This window comes from Ambystoma mexicanum, chromosome 9, assembly GCF_040938575.1.
Source record: "Ambystoma mexicanum isolate Mex_15411 chromosome 9, UKY_AmexF1_1, whole genome shotgun sequence".
Classification (NCBI taxonomy): Eukaryota; Metazoa; Chordata; class Amphibia; order Caudata; family Ambystomatidae; genus Ambystoma; species Ambystoma mexicanum.
In genome coordinates this window covers 1,138,801,806-1,138,818,398 of record NC_090931.1, presented here as the reverse complement: position 1 = coordinate 1,138,818,398, position 16,593 = coordinate 1,138,801,806, and the positions used below count along the sequence as shown (strand labels likewise).

Genomic DNA, 16,593 nt, shown 5'->3' with positions numbered 1-16,593 from the left:
TCTCACAGGGTCCTTTTGTGAAGAAGGAAACTGCAGTCAAGAACACCTAAGTGGCGGATCTCGCCCTAAAACTCGCTCCCAGTAAAGGCTGATGAACAGAACAGCATCTCTTTGATTTATTTATGATGATGAATGTATATTGATAGACATAAATTGTTTTTGGTTCAAACAAAAGTTTCTTACAAAGTTTGTAGTTGGGAAATCCTAATGAATGTATTGCTCTGGATATTCCATTACCTGAAGAAGAGCCGGATTGGCCCGAAACGCGTAGTAGCTAGATAGATAGGTATAGAACAACATTACCTGTCTGTTGATTTGGAGATCCACATACACACATATATGTTTAGAAGTGTTGGAAAATGAAATTATTTGTTTATTTATGAATACAAACTTTTATGTTTGGTACTTTTCATGAGAAATTGAATGAAATGTTTATGTAAGCATTTCCACAGTTGAGGAATTCTGTATACATATGTTATTTGGTGAAATTAAGAGTCTTGCATAAAGATCGACACTTACCTGGAAGTGACATATATGCTTGATTATTCATTAAGTATTGAACAATTCAAAAGTATTTCTTTCGAATGTATGTTCATGACCTACTCTTGTTTAATTAAAATACTGAACTAGGTAGTTCTTTGTGTGTGCCCCTAGTTATACCCTGTTATTTCAGGGCATCTTCTTTTGCACATTTTCTACGGTCTGGTAGCACAGACTCACTAGGGAGCACCTGGAATTTGACAAAGCTATTAGGATATTTGTTTAAGTTGTCTTCAATTTTTAGTCAAACTTTAAGGAGTGCACCTCTACCCCTAGCTTTGTTAACATATTTTCTTCCTCAGCAACTGTTTTGCCAGTCTAATAGAAAGTAGATGTGAAGGTATTTTACTCTCCTGTGATTAGGTTGTGCCTCTTCCCAAAAGTAAAGTGTTGGTTTCACCCGATTATTCCTGCAGGGTAATTGTATGAGTGTCCCCCAACTCTTGCTTCCCCTGACATGCTGCTAGCCTGTCCAGAATAGGTCTGCATTAGGTTGTTGCCTACCTAGAATAACTGAGTCATTCAGTAAAGTGTAACATTGGGTTTTACTTTCCCCTTCAGTGTTAGGTTAAAAAAGTATGTGGGTTTTACTTACCTGTGTTAGCTGTGTGCCAACCAAAAATAAGTTACAAGAGTTACTGCTTATCTCTATCTGTGGTTCACTGATCTCAAAAGCACCTGTAATTGTATATTACATTCTTAGGTTTTACTCACCTAGTAGAACTGTTATCACAAAAGTAGTTCTAGGTTTCTACTGCACCTGGAATAAGTGTTCCACTATTCACAAAAAGTATATTGTCCAGTTTACTGATTAAGTGATTTGTACTGAGAGTCCTTGTACAACTGGTAGGGCCTACTGTCCTTGCATTACTGAATGTAATTGTGAAAAGTAATCATTGGTTTTTACTCCCCAAGAATAGGAGTGACCTATACTGAATGTGTATGAAAAGGTTTTGACTTTCCTAGAACTACTGGGTATTTCAAATAAGGTCTATACTTGGGTCTGTGTGCCTTCAAGTGTAGTGGTGTGTTTTTTATATTGTGATTTCATATAATGTCTTAGTGCTTACTTACCCTTAGATTTATCGGGGCCTACTTGTATTTAAATAAATCATTTATTTTAACATACATAGTGTTTCAGTGTTTCTTTGGACCATTTGTATTACAATTTCATGTGTACTGATTCTACAGCCCTCTCTCCCTCCTAAGATCAGGCTGGCTGCTCTGTCTGCGCTACCATCTACTCGGGTGGTACAGCCTTATACTAAGAGTGGAGTCTTGTACTGCCTCACTTGAATTGTTTTACTAAGCCCTTAGTTGGACTTCAGAAAAACTGTCCTAACATCCAAAATACAGTTGCAATGCAATCCAGGTGCACAGAGCTGTGCCCCTAATGCAGTTGGAATTGACTCTGGGCTTGGTATCCATTAGATATTATTATATAAATATGTATTATTATACACTATGTACTTCTCGAAGGTTTGCAGAAATATCACAGCACTATCTTATTAATGCTAGCCTAACCGGTCAAACGGCTAGTGTTTTGTACAATCTTTCAGAAAGGTAGGAAACCATGAAGTGTGCATACCAAGAGAATGTGAATATTGGGTCTGGTGGCCATGTTTGGCCACTTGCCACCAAATATGTTTGGTGTGTCCTATTATATTCATTGTGTCCATCACAACAGATTTGTCTGTACATAAGTAGCAAGACACTCTCCAGAACTTCTGGTTGCTTATTTTATTAGAGTTTAGTGAATAGAACATTACTTACAAACGCTCCAACTGGGTGCCCTCATCATTGCTTTAATGCAGGCATCATACACGTGTTTGTTGGCTGACTGGATCTTAATAGATATTGGATGGATTTTCCAGAACTGATTTCTAGTGTGGTGAGATAGCGTATCGCACTTACTGAATATATGATCATATATTTGCCAATGATTTTTGCATAGCAGCATCCGGATAGCATGGCAAAAAACACCTTCACCTACTTAGTCACGATGGGGGCAAGAGTCAAATAAGGATTTTCACGTGGAGGTAAGTATTCTTTTACAACAAGTGTACACTAAGCTCTTAATCTTAGAGATCTGCCCCATTAGATCTCCAATGAAACTTGGACCTTTTAGTATATTCATCTTTTTTTCTGCGTTTGTTACAATGTAATACAAAGTAAGCAGTTTGGTCTCCGTTTAAAAAATAATCTTGCCGCCTGTTAGTATTGTTAGAGAGAAAAGCAAACCTACAATGAGTGTTTGATTTTAATGCAGTACTTTTATCTTATTAAGGTCGGAACTCGAAGGTATATGGCACCGGAAGTCTTGGAAGGTGCAATAAACTTCCAAAGGGATGCATTTTTGAGAATCGACATGTATGCTATTGGATTAGTACTTTGGGAACTGGCATCACGATGCACTGCCTCGGATGGTAGGTACATTTAAGTTTTATTTGTATGCATAGCCTTTAATGGGTAAATTAATCAAATTCACTCGAGTCCACTTGGGCGTTCTCAAGGATGGAAAATGGCTTCAGTTTTGTTTCACGTACCACCTCACCATCAAAGCATCCTAAATAGCCTGCCACTATTTCGATCTACAATAATGTTGACCTCTAAAAAGTGTTTTCTACTTCATAAACCAAATCCCCCCCATGCAACATCTTTGGTTATTTAGGTGAGCCTTAACAGGTGTACGGTGTTATCTGTAAATCTTAACCATGTGAAACAGAAAGAGTAAAGCAAAAGGCATTTGGCTAGTATTAGCCCTTGCGTATACTGAAGGGATTAGTACTTAATTTCTTTAACTACTTAATCTTTCGTGCTAGATGCAAGTCTGTTTCTGGGAACGTGGCAACTACACCCACCACTTAATGAAATCCATCAAAGATGAGGGCTGTCCACGTTCAGTAAAAAGAACATACGATAAAATGTTTCATTGTGCATGCCGTATTTGGGGTGATTTGTTACATTGCCCTTACTCCTGCGTCGCATCCCCTTTCCTCCATACTTTTGGGACAGTCTGTCGCTCGGGACTGGACCACAGCACTTTTTAAGCATGAGAAAATCCCTTTTTTTGTCCTTTCATTTTTTTTATTCGGGCCCACGGCACGTGACTAGCCCTGCCTTCCTGAGTTCTGCCCCGCGGATCGCCCTTCAGTCCTTTTCTCTACGCGGTCGGGGTCAGGCGCACTTGTATCTTAGGGAATTTTTTCTTTTTGTTCCCTTGTGCTTCATATTCCTGATCCAGTTGCACAGTTATCTTTTTTTTCATCTATGCCGAAGCATCTGTGATTCTTGTCCTGTTCTTCGTGCAAATGTCGTTTCGCGAGGACGGATCCCTATTTTCTCTGACTGGAGTGCTTGGGCATGGAACACTGGTGGGACTTTTGCTTCTACTGCGACTCTCTCTCCATCTGTGCACTCCAGTGTCGGCTTGTCAGGTTGGAGGAGGTGTTCCAGCGGATTCCTCCTCCTCATTTTCAGCAGTTCATCAGAGAAAAAGGGAAGCGTCCGGTAAGTTCCTTGTTTGTTAAGGCACCCCGGCCAGGGGCCTCCTTTCCGGGGTCTTCTGGTTTCGGGAGGGGCCCAAGTGGCTCTCGTACCAGGGCTCTCCCTGAGGTGTCCCGAAAGGGATTTAACCTGGACTCCACAGTTTGCTCCGAGGTTCCCTGTAAGGGGGATGTCGGGACCGGATCTTCATCTGAGGTTCCCCATCTGGGGGCTGAAGTTAAGCCCAGTGTTTCTGGGGCTGTTTTCACCTGGGTAGTTCCTGAGGTTTCCAAGTCTGGAACTAAACGTACCAAGACTAGTATTGAGGTTTCCAGTAAAGCGACTAAAAGCACCAGGATTACCCCCGAGGATCCCTGACTAGGGGGCTATAGTTAAAACCGGCAAGATCGAGGGGCCCCCTCCAAGGGCTCTGGCTACGGGGGTGACCCTAAGCCTTCCCACACACAATCCTTTTGTTGAACCGATCCTGCTGAGGGGGCAACGAAGGAAAGCAAACGCCTTAAGTCTTTAAGTACCGGCCCTGCCGAGGTTACCTCATCGAGGGCTAATTCTTCAGCAGAAAATAAGGGGTCCCAAAAGCGCCCTAAATCTGCTTGCACCGGCTCTGCCGAGGTTTCTTGCCACAAGGCTAAAATGGATGACCGCTGAGATGCAGTTCACCTTGGGCAATAACAAAATGGCGGCCCAACCCCTGCGGTCTGAGGCGGCCATTTTGACTAACTCGGACACCAACGTTCTCAACGGCTGGTACAGAGGGGCCTGTTTTTGGGGCCGAGCAGCCTTTTCCACGTAATGTGGACAATAGGAAACCGTTGCACCCTCCAATGGATTGGCACGCTCGATTTCCGCTGCCACACAGTCTCGCTCCTTCCTACATCCGCACCCTTGGTTTACATGGATCCAGGTGGTGGAGGTCCATCCTGGCAACCAGCCTCTTTGCAATCCTGGGGGTATCTCCCTTCAGAGACACCTCTACCCCTGTGCCTAAACCGTCCCGAGGACGCATTTTTTGTCAAGTTCCAGGCCCTTATGCACTCTGACCCAATGAAGGCATACTTTAAGGATCTATTCAAAGAAATGTATCCGAAGTGTCTCGAACTGCAACCTGCTCCGGCTGCTCCTCAGGTTCCGGTAGTCCCACCTCCTCTTCCGGTGGGGCCCCCTCCTCCACTACCACCAGTGCCTCCTATACTTAAGACTCCCGTTGTGCAGTCAGGACTGCCCACAGGTTCTTGAGGTGCCGTGTACTGTGGATCAGGTTTCTGTTCCCGCCGCATTGGGTGAAGATCAAGTGGACCAGCATAGCGGAGTCCTGGCCCACTCTGTCAGAGCCTTTCATGACCGAGTTGTGGATATGATGGCGTTGCTATATATTCAGATACCCGAGCCTCCAGCTCTGCAAGAAGGTGTACTTTCAGGAGCCTTTACACTTTCAACAGAGGAGCGCACAGGCCTTTTCCTTCAAAAGGATGCGTTAGCTGAAGCCTGCAAGGTCTTGGACAAACCTACTTCCTAGCAGCACTTGGACAGGAAAATTGAGGCTCGCTGCAAGCTATACTTGTCAGAACACATAACCTTGACTGCATGTCCACTCCCCTCATCAATGGTGGAGGCAGCAGCTACGCTCCAGTCTAAGCCATCCTCTACGGCAGCGTCTCAAGTCCTTTTCAAGGAGCACAAGCTTCTTGATGCTATTGGAAAAAGTATTTTCCAATTCGTCTCTTCAGCTGTGACAGGTGAATACTGAGATCATCCTGCCAGCTGCAAGTCTCAAGCTGTGGAAGGAGCTTGCTGAGTTTCTGGAATGTATTCCTTCTGACAGGCTCGAAGATTTTAAAGTCGGCTTATCCGATGCCCAAGTGCTGGCTCGACCTGCTGGAGGCCTCGGCCCATTATGTTGAAACTTCTGCTCGGGCCTTATGGTTGGAGTAGACCTCTCCCGCCAAGCATGACTGCATGCTACAAAGTACTCGAAGGAGGTTCATGCCAAAGTACTTGATCTTCCCTTCGAAGGTAAGGAACGGTTTCACTCCTCCACTGATCAGGAACTCATTAAAACAAAGGCAAGCACACCAACCGCTAAATCTTTGTTGGGCCTTGCCAAAACCCCTGCCCAAGCACTTTATACTGTTAGGTCGGGGACCCAAACAAGGTCCTTCTGAGGTATTGGAGGGTTCCAGGACTGCCATGCCAAAGGTCGCTCTGGCGGGCCTCACCGCAAGCAGCAAAGGCAAGGTGGCCAGTTTCTTTGGTCAACAGCCTCCTCTTCGGCAACAGGGGGGTCTCACGACCGATAAACCAACTAAAAGATGTTTTCCATTGGTCTCACTAGACTCAGGTGGGAGGACGAATATCGTCTCATTTGGAGGCATGGCAGACCATCACAGAAGACCGATGGGTTTTGTCCGTCCCCCGGCGGGCTTACGCTTGCCCCCCTCCCTCATACCCCACCCTCCTCTGCAGCGTACTGGGTCGCCCTCCCTCAGAGCCGAGGTACAGAAACTTCTAGACCTTGGAGCAGTGGAACATGTTCCCTTGCAGGAGCAAGGGGAGGGCAATTCCTCCCATCTGTTTACTGTGCCCCAACCCGGCTGGCCTGCGCACTATCCTCAACCTCTCCAACCTTTTCCTACCCCAAGAGAAATTCATGATTACGCCCAGGATAAGGTCCTCTTCCGGAAGGGCGATTGGCTCAGTGTGGTAGATCTTCAAGACGCCTACATGCATATCCTGATCTGCGGCCCACATCGGAAATTCCTGAGGTTCTCTGTGGGAACAGGACACTTCCCGTTTCGAGTGCTACTTTTTGGTTTCATCTCAGTGCTGCATGTCTTTACGAAGACGATGGCGGTCATCGCAACATTCCTCAGACTGCAGGGAATTCATGTATATCCATATTTGGAAAATTGGCTTATGCGTAGTTCTTGCCCACAAAGTGCAACGCCGAATCTTCAGTCACTCCTCCAGCTCCTGTTCCATCTGGGGCTGTAGGTGAACTGGCGGACATCGTCTGACGGTTGCTCAGGACCTGATTTTTCTAGGTTTCCCTTGGGCTTCTGTCAGTGCCAGAGAGTGTTCCTCCTTGGGATACTGTCGGTGCCAGAGAGTGTCCCTGACAGAGAATTGCAGACCTATCAACCATGTGCCCGCTTTTCCTCCAGTATTCCCACATGGCAGCCTGGTGGTTCCAGAAACTCCCGGGCCTTATGGCCTCTTGCATGTTAGCCCTACCTCTTGCATGTTAGCCCTACCTCTTGCTGGTCTCAGGCTATGGATCCAGGCTCCAAAATGATTCCAGTTCCATCCTCCATGGCGGCGGATCTTCAATGGTAGTCATCCTCCAGCAACCGTTCAGTGGGAACCTCCTTCCAGGAGCCCTGCCCACAAGCCACGGTTACCAGAGACTCCTCCCTTCTAGGGTGGGGGAGGGACACCGCTATGTCACCTCGAGGTGTACGATCTGTGGGTGCCCCAGGACAGACGGTCGCATATCAATTACCTAGAGCTTCTGGCAGTTTTTCTAGCGCTCAAACTTTTTCAGCCCTCTGTCATCAACAGAGTAGTTTGAATTTGCACTGATAATTCTGTTGCAATGTTCTAAATCAGCAAGCAAGGGGGGGCACCAGGTCCCCCCCTCTGGTGGATATAGCTATCCAGATTTGGAATTGGGCGATCCAGCACAATGTCTGGCTTCAGGCAGTGCACATTCCGGGTCACATCAATGTTGCGGCAAACTCCCTGAGCTGCCAATCTGCTAGGAGTTCTGCCTGGGAGATAAACAGCGATGTTACCAGGATCTTTCAGCAATGGGGTTCTTCAGCGGTGGACCTCTTTGCAAACTCAACAAACACGAAACTTCCTCTTTATGCTTCCAGGGATGGTCTCGGAGTGTCTTCCTCGAGGGACGCTCTCGAGATCGCTTGGGACAACATGAAGGCTTATGACGTCCCGCCTTTGCCGTTGATTCATCAGTCCCTCTGGAAACTCAGGAACGCTTCCAACTGCACTCTCCTCTTCATAGCTCCTTGGTGGCCAGTCAGGTTCTGCTTTTTGGAGCTGCAGCACCAGTTGGTATGCAACCCACTCAGGTTGCCGCATATCCCAACCTTCGCCACCAAAACAATCACTAGTCGTGGCACCCCTCCCCACATTCCTTCAGCTTGGTGGCCTGGTACCTTAGTGCAGTTTCTCCAGCATGGGGTCTGGCATGGATTCACATGCTCATGAATATTCCCCGTCGTCAGGCTGGGAATCCTCGGTAAAGAAAAAACCAGTATCAGTTTCGTTTCTGATCTGTCTTTCGTAGTAATAACCAATCACTGGTCTCTGCGTCATACTGACCACAGCCAATGACTGCCCTCTACCTAAGCACTGCCTCTGGCAGCCATCTTCAGATTTTTACCGCACGTTCATGTGTTGGGATCCTCGTGCTATTGCTCTCGAGCGTTAGTGCTATTTTTTCACGTTTTTTCTCAAAAACTTTGTTTTTTCGGTCAAAAGAGCCTCAAGCTCCACCGACTCTCCATCCGATCAACGGGGACCCGTGTCGGATTCGTCTGCGCCCCTCAAGGGTGAAGATTTCGTCGAGCTACGCTTTTGGAGGACTCCAGAAGTTTCTCAGGCCCGGACATGGCCCAGGAGAAGGGAAGCTCGACGCCCGGAAAGCTGTTCAGGATCTGCCCTGGATGCCAGCTCCAGAACGTCTTTAAGGAGTACGAACACTCCTTTTGTCTCTACTGCTTACATGAGGACAAGACGCACGTGGAGAAGGACTGTGCGTTTTGCGGCAACATGTCGGAGCGGACCATGAAGGACCGCCATCAACGTCTCGCCAACTGGCTAGAAGGGAAGAGCCCGTCCGGCGAGAAGAAGAGGAAGAAATCCGAGCGGTCTTCTAAGACCTTTGAGGACGCCCCGGCGACGGGGGTCCAACATAAGGCCAAGCACCGCGAGTCCGCTGGCACCGGGAGCGCCGAACGGTCGGGCTCTACGGGCGCCAGGCAGGGCGCACCCTCCCTGGCACCATCAACCACGAGCCAACGCTCTGGGTCGGGTAAGAGGAAGGCCGAGCACCCGGCGAAGCTCCTGGAGAGGCCCCGGTCGAGCTCGAAGGCGGAGGGGGAGCGAGGCAGTGTCCTCCCCCTCAAGGATAAGGCGGTGAGCGCACCTAAGGTGGTGAAGGCCTTAATCCATCCGGCCAAGCCCTCTATCGAAACTGTCGCGGCGGCCCTGGCTCAGCCTGTGGAGGCTACACCAGTGGTGGCGACCTCGGGACTCAGAGTCTCCCTGCCACCTCGGAGGGAGTCCTCTTTTGTGCCCATCGATAGGACCCCCGTGAAATCCCCCGTGGGGAAGAAAAAGGGGGGGCAGGGCGTCGTCGTAGATTCGGCCTCAACCTCGGAGGAGGAGCTGGTCGAGGTCTTAAGCCACGGCCTCGGCGTGGAAGAAGACCGGCCCGTCGGGATGGATCCCGACGCAGGTGACGACGAGGGTACCGACGGGGCCCCTGATCGCCCGTCGGATTCCCCTCTGCCAGCGCCGCGAGACAACTCGGCGGCCATTTTGTTGGCTATACAGTCCTTCTGCTCTGAGATAAGGACGAGACTACCGTTGCCGACGGAACCTCTCCCGTCGGGGGACCCAGAACCGGGACCTTCTGGTGTTCCCCCTACCAAGAAAAGAAGGATCCACCCTCCACCTCCTTTTCAGCCGTCGCGCCCCTTCCAGCCCTCCTCCCCGTCCACCTGAGGGGATGATACGGGGACTGACACGGCAGCGACGGGTACGGACGACGAGGTATACGACGAGGATGTACCGTCGTCGCCTCCCACCAGGGCTTCTCTGCCCGACGAGATTGGATCGTTCCACTCAATGATCGCCAGGGCATCCGAGCTTTTCCAACTCTGCCCTGAGGAGAAGAAGAAGGAAGGTTTCCTTTATCAGCGGCGCGAGGCCAAGAGGAAGACGGTCCTCGCGGTGCCTCTATTGGACGACATTTGGGATGAGGGCCTCACCCTCCTCAAGAACCCGTCCACGACGCCAGCTAGAAGAGACCGGTACGAGAAAAAGTACCGGGTCCCGGACACGGCCCCCCTGTGCCTCCGGGCGCAGCCTACTCCGGACTCCGTCGTCTCCGCGGCGGCCAGGAAAAAAGCGGGGGGGGTGCGGCCTCCACATCGACTTCCCCACCGGACGGCGAGGGAAAGAAATTGGACGCTATGGGACGCAGAGTCATCTCGTCTGCAGCGACGATGATTAAAGCTGCCATTGGCTATCGTGGCCCGATACGACAGGGAGCTCTGGTACAAACTGGCGCCCCTGCTGGACTTCTTGCCGGACGACAAGAGGGCAGAGGCCCTGGAGATCCTGCAGGAAGGTGAGGTGGCTTCGGACCACGCCATTACCGTTGCGACGGACATCGCCGACACTGGGTTCCGCCAGTTGGGCAACGGCGTTTGCCTTGGGCGGCGTGGATGGCTCAAGGCTACGGACTTCCGTCAAGACGTTCAGACCAGAGTCCTGGACATGCCCTTCGATGGGAACAACCTGTTTGGGAAAACGGTGGACGATTCCCTTCAGGCCATTAAAGCGGACACCGAGACGGCCCGGGCCCTTGGAGTTCTGCAACAACGACGGACGCCCTTTCGGAGCAGCGGAGGCAAGGGCGCCTCCAAAGGTTCCGGCGGCGGTTTCTCCTCCTACCGTCAAGCGGCCCGCTCGTCATCTCAGGAGGCCTACAGAGGACGAGGCAAGCCTGGCGGACCCCGCCGTCGTCGCCAAGGACAAGGCGCTAAAGCCTCGTCGAAGCAGGATTGAACCGGCCGGGGGGTCGGGCCCCCACCGAAGCACCCCGGTGGGAGGCCGGCTGGCGAGCTTCGCCAGCGTGTGGGAGTCCATCTCCACCGACCGTTGGGTGCTGGACGCCTTGGCCCGGGGCCACGCGCTCGAGTTTCAAAGAAAGTGTCCGCGCGTCCCCCCCTTGGCCAGGAAAGAACTTCACGTCCCTCAACTTCTCCTGGAGGTGAAGGCGATGCTCAAGAAGGGCGCCATCGAACTCGTCCCAAAGAGGCTTCGGGGCTCCGGAGTCTACTCGAGATACTTCCTCGTGAAGAAGAAGACGGGGGGATGGCGCCCCATCCTGGACCTGCGACGTCTGAACAAGTTCATCAAGGCGCAAAAGTTCCGGATGGTCACCCTCCAGCACGTCCTGGGTCAGCTGGAGGAAGGATACTTCCTGTCGTCGTTGGATTTGGAGGATGCCTACTTCCATATTCCCATCTTGAAGGGGCACCGAAAATTCCTCAGGTTTGTGGTCCAAGGGCGGCATTACCAGTTCAAAGCCCTCCCCTTCGGTCTACGGTCGGCACCCAGGGTGTTCACCAAGTGCCTCGCACCGGTGGCGGCTCAGCTGCGCCGCGAAGGGATCCACGTCTACCCCTACCTGGACGACTGGCTCATCCGAGCCAAGACAAGGGAGCTCGCCGTGGTTCACACGGCAAGGACCGTCCAACTTCTCACGGACCTGGGATTCTCCGTGAACTACGCCAAATCCCACCTGGTACCCGCGCAAGACACTCTGTTTCTGGGAGCGAGGCTTAACACAGTGTCCCTTCTGGCCTCCCCGTCGGAGGAGAGGACCAGGACCATCCTGGGCAAGGTGCAGCGGATGTTGGTGGCCGACGCGGCCAAGGTGAGGTCCATCAAGTCCCTCCTCGGAATGATGTCTTCCTGCATCTACCTCATTCCCATGTGCAGGCTCCGGATGCGCCCGTTGCAGGAGTTCCTGGACGCGCGCTGGATCCAAACGACGGGCAGCTTCGAGGAAAGGATCACACTCGACCAGAGTTTCCGACGAGCGATCCGGTGGTGGGGCACCCGCGCGCATCTGACGGCGGGCATGGACTTCCAGACCACAGCCCACCAGGAGACAGTGACCACGGATGCCTCCCTGGAAGGGTGGGGAGCGCACACCGAAAATCTGCACGCAAGGGGCCTTTGGCTCCCGACTGAGAAATCCTTACATATCAACGTCCTGGAGCTCCGTGCAGTGTTTTGGGCCCTCAGGTCCTTCCTTCCGTCCCTCAAGGGCAAGGTGGTGAGGATCTTCACCGACAACACCACCACCATGTTTTACATCAGAAAACAGGGCGGAACCAGGTCCCCAGCACTATCCAAGGAGGCGCAGGACCTGTGGCATTGGGCAGTCGCCCAAGGGATGTTTCTGGTGCCGTTTCATCTGGCAGGGATAAAAAACACCATCGCCGACTCACTCAGCAGGGAGCTGCGCTCGTGCCACGAGTGGGAACTACGGCAGGATCTAGTGGATCGCCTCTTCCGACGGTGGGGCACACCCCAGATCGACCTGTTCGCGACGGCAACGAACTCCAAGTGCCGGAGGTTCGCCAGCAGGTTTCCCCAGGCGAGGAGCATGGGCGATGCTTTCTCGTTCCCCTGGGAGGGCCTGTTCCTCTACGCGTTCCCTCCTTTGCCACTGCTAATCCGGCTCGTCAACCAGCTCAAGAGGTCACGGTGCAGGATGATCCTCGTCGCACCTGCGTGGCCAAGGCAGATATGGTTCCCGGACATTCTGGACTTGTCAGCGTCCCCGCCAATCAAGCTGCCGGTGGACGCGGATCTGCTCTCCAGGGAAGGAGGCGCCATCCTCCACCACGACCCGAAATCGCTGAACTTGCAGGCCTGGCTCCTGCAGCGCTAGAGTTTGGAGGATACGACATACCGGCCGACTGCAGAGAGGTTCTTGCAAAGGCCAGGGCGTCCTCGACTCTTAAATGCTACGGACACAAATGGAAGAGGTTCTCTGTCTGGTGCCACGCACAGAAGATTAACCCTCTACGGATTACGGCTCCCCAAGTTCTGCCGTACCTGCTGACGCTGGCTAAAGCTGGACTGGCACACGCGTCCATCAAGATTCATCTTGCTGCGATCTCCCGATACACCAGAACCACGGGACGGACCTCCTTGTGGTCTCATCGTCTGGTGAAAGAGTTAATGAAGGGACTGTTCAGATCGTTCCCGCCGGTGAAGGCTCCGGCCCCGGCGTGGGAGCTCAACGTGGTGCTGACCAAGCTCATGGGACCTCCGTTCGAGCCTCTGCACTCGGCCCCGTTGAAGTTTCTGTCGTGGAAAGCAGCGTTTCTTGTGGCCATCACCTCCGCACGACGGGTGGGAGAGATCCAGGCCCTTTCCTGCAAGGCCCCGTACTTGACTTTTCACGACACGAGGGTAGTGCTCAGGACGCACCCCTCCTTCATGCCCAAGGTACCGTCGGACTTCCATCTCAACAAACCCTTGGTGTTGCCTGTATTCTTCCCGTCGCCTTCGTCGCCGGCTGAGAGGACTTTGCACTCGCTGGATGTGGCTAGAGCGCTGAAGTTCTACGTGGACCGCACGAAGTGTTTTCGGAAGACGTCACAACTCTTTGTGAACTTTGGACCTGTCAATCAGGGGAAGGCTCTCTCGAAGGCTTCCATTTCCAGATGGCTCTCCGGCTGTATCGTGTACTGTCATCGGTTGGCAAACCGACCGCTGCCCGGCCGTCCGAGAGCCCATTCCACCAGAGCGATCGCAGCTACCACGGCGTTCCTTTCTGGTGTGCCCCTGCTGGACATATGCAGGGCTGCTACGTGGAGGTCGACGCACACCTTCACGAAGTTCTACTGCGTCGATCGGGATTCCAGGGAGGAGTCCAGGGTCGGCCAAGCAGTGCTGCGCAACTTGTTCGCCTGAGGTGAGCCTGGTGAGGAGGTAAGATGCTTAATGTTGAGTTTGATGCAATGCTTAATGTTGAGCCTTTGCCACCTCCCGTGGTTGTGCATGTGTGTACTGCTATGTATTCTTTATTCATGAGCATGTGAATCCATGCCAGACCCCATGCTGGAGAAGGAACAAGTTACTTACCTGTAACTGTTGTCCTCCAGCATGGGTCTGGCATGGATTCACATGCGAACCCTCCCGCCTACCCCTCTGCGGCTCTTCACTTGGTCATTCTGCCACTCCACGTGCTTCCAAATCTGAAGATGGCTGCCAGAGGCGGTGCTTAGGTAGAGGGCAGTCATTGGCTGTGGTCAGTATGACGCAGAGACCAGTGATTGGTTATTACTACGAAAGACAGATCAGAAACGAAACTGATGCTGGTTTTTTCTTTACCGAGGATTCCCAGCCTGACGACGGGGAATATTCATGAGCATGTGAATCCATGCCAGACCCATGCTGGAGAACAACAGTTACAGGTAAGTAACTTGTTCCTTAACCTTTCAGAGGATATGCGCATAATTCAAGCGGCACGTAAGCCTTCTATGAGGGCTCGGTACAAGAGCAAATGGCTTTGTTTTTGTCATTGGTGTCTAGCTAAACCGCTTGATCCTCGACCAGCATCTATTGACTGTGTCTTGTCTTTTATATCAGACCTTGTGACCTATGGCATCCACGTCTACTCATGCAGGACATACCTATCCGCCATTGCGGCTTATCTGTCTACAGACAGTTGCTCCTTTTCACTGGCAAACCATCTCTTTCCTCCGGTTAGGTGTCCACGTCCACAATGGGATCTGAATGTGGTCTTCACCGCTTTGTTTCATAAGCCATTTGAACCTATGGCCACTACCCAGCTCCAGTAGCTTTCTTTGAAATCGGCCTTCTTGATTACAGTAACATCTGCGAGAAGAGTATGTGAGCTTCAAGCTCTTTGTCGAACATGCGTTCCTAACATCCCACAAGGATATGGTTGTGCTTCGCACTCATCCTTCTTTCCTTCCCAAAGTTGTTGCGGAGTTCCACTTAAACCAGTCAATATCCTTACTGGTTTTCTTCCTGAACCCGGTCTTCGATGCCGAGAGGGTTGTACACAACCTAGACTTCAGACGAACTCTGGAGTTTTACCTCGACGGAACAAGCAAACTTAGAAGTTCTTCACAACTCTTTGTTTGGTGACCCAAAAGGGAAACCTGCTTTGAAAGCTTCCATCTCACGTTGGATAGCTTCATGTATCTCCGATGCCTACATAATTCAATGCCTTGAGCCCCCAAAGGGCGTTCATGCACGGGTCAGTGGCGAAGCGGCTGCTGTTGCCTTCCAGAAATATGTCCCTTGGGAGTCCATAGCCAAGGCTGCTACGTGGGCTTCCCTTTTGCCTTTTTGCAGACATTGTCTTGACCTGAGCTCCCGGGCTGATGCCCAGTTCTGCCAAGCAGTTCTTAAAAACATGTTTCAATAAGGGAAATTTCCATCCTCCTGTTTTCTTTGGTCACTGCTTGGGAATCTCCCAAAAGTATGGAGGAAAGGTGACTGGGCATAGGAGTATGATGGTTACTCACTGTAGTGACTACCTTACTCCTAGTCCAAAATTCGCTTTCCTCCATACGCCCGCCCGCCGTCTGTTCTAATAAATATCCTCGATTTTGCTAAAATGGTCCTTCTACCTGGCGATAGAAAAGGGCTGAAGGGCGATGCATGGGGTGGAGCTCAGGAAGGCGGAGCTATGTTCATGTGTGGTGGCCCCATGTAAAAATAAAAGCAATTATTTTTTTATGCTTAAAGTGCTCCGTCCCATCCCAATGGACGGAATGCCCCAAAAATATGGAGGAATGGGAACTATGAGTAAGGTAGTCACTACGATGAGTAACTTTGTCAAAATTACTTGTTGCCTAAACCTGCAGCTCTTTCAAGCAGTGCCTCTTTCACTACATTGGTGGCCAGTGTCTGGGTTTTGGCTCTCGGAATGTATTTCACCTTGGTATGCTTTCAGTCTCGGAGTGCTCGTCTCACAGCACTTCTTGTCGACCTAGTACTACAGTTCTACCCCTTGCTTCTTGCTAGCTTGTTCCTACCACTAGCAATTGCACGTTTTTCCCCTTTGTCTTCCCTCTACTGGCTTGCAAATTAATTTTGACAGTGCCAGCCTGCGGCCCTTCCCAAGCCCTGGGTGTAGCAACTTGGCTACACAATGTTGCTCTGTGCTTGCTCAATCTCTACATTTCTACTTGGTTTCTGTTGCACATTCTTTGCTTTGCTCCACTAAGCTGCAGAACACAAAAAGAAAAACAGACTTTGGGTTGGCACTTGTTCTGGCGATGACACTTCAGTAGATCTTCAACGGATGAGGAGAGATGATGGAACCCTGGAGAATCGTAGACTGTGGGGAGGGGAATGAAGTGAGGATTGGATGTGAAAGGGAGATGATTTGAACTCTGAAAGAAACTGAGATCTACTTCTGAGCTTGGCCTTGAATCCAAGTTTGGGTCATATAATGAATAATGTTTGTATGATCTGCTTTGTCAAAGGCATCCCAGATGACCAGCAGGATGTGTTCCTCCTTGGTCATCCTAGATGGTGAGTTTTTTAGGATGTTTTAATCGGGCGACATCCAATTCGGGGGAATTTTTCACCCATCCCAAACCAGGCATGTGTAATTTGTTTTTTTTATGAACCTGCAACCCCCAATTTAATAATGTTGATTCCCAACAGCCTACTTATTAATACAATCTAACTAAATGTCATTAGTTGAAGAATACAAAAAATCTGAATCTA

At 50.8% G+C, this 16,593-nt stretch overlaps 1 protein-coding gene across 3 annotated transcripts in view; it reads left to right on the top strand.

Annotated features, from left to right (window-relative positions):
• ACVR2A (activin A receptor type 2A) overlaps positions 1-16,593 on the top strand; it is an 853,417-nt gene that overhangs the window by 728,578 nt on the left and 108,246 nt on the right. For all 3 annotated transcript variants that reach the window (XM_069616514.1, XM_069616513.1, XM_069616515.1), the window contains one exon: positions 2,828-2,966. In XM_069616514.1, the coding sequence (XP_069472615.1) occupies positions 2,828-2,966 (139 nt within the window). The remainder of the gene's footprint in view (positions 1-2,827; positions 2,967-16,593) is intronic.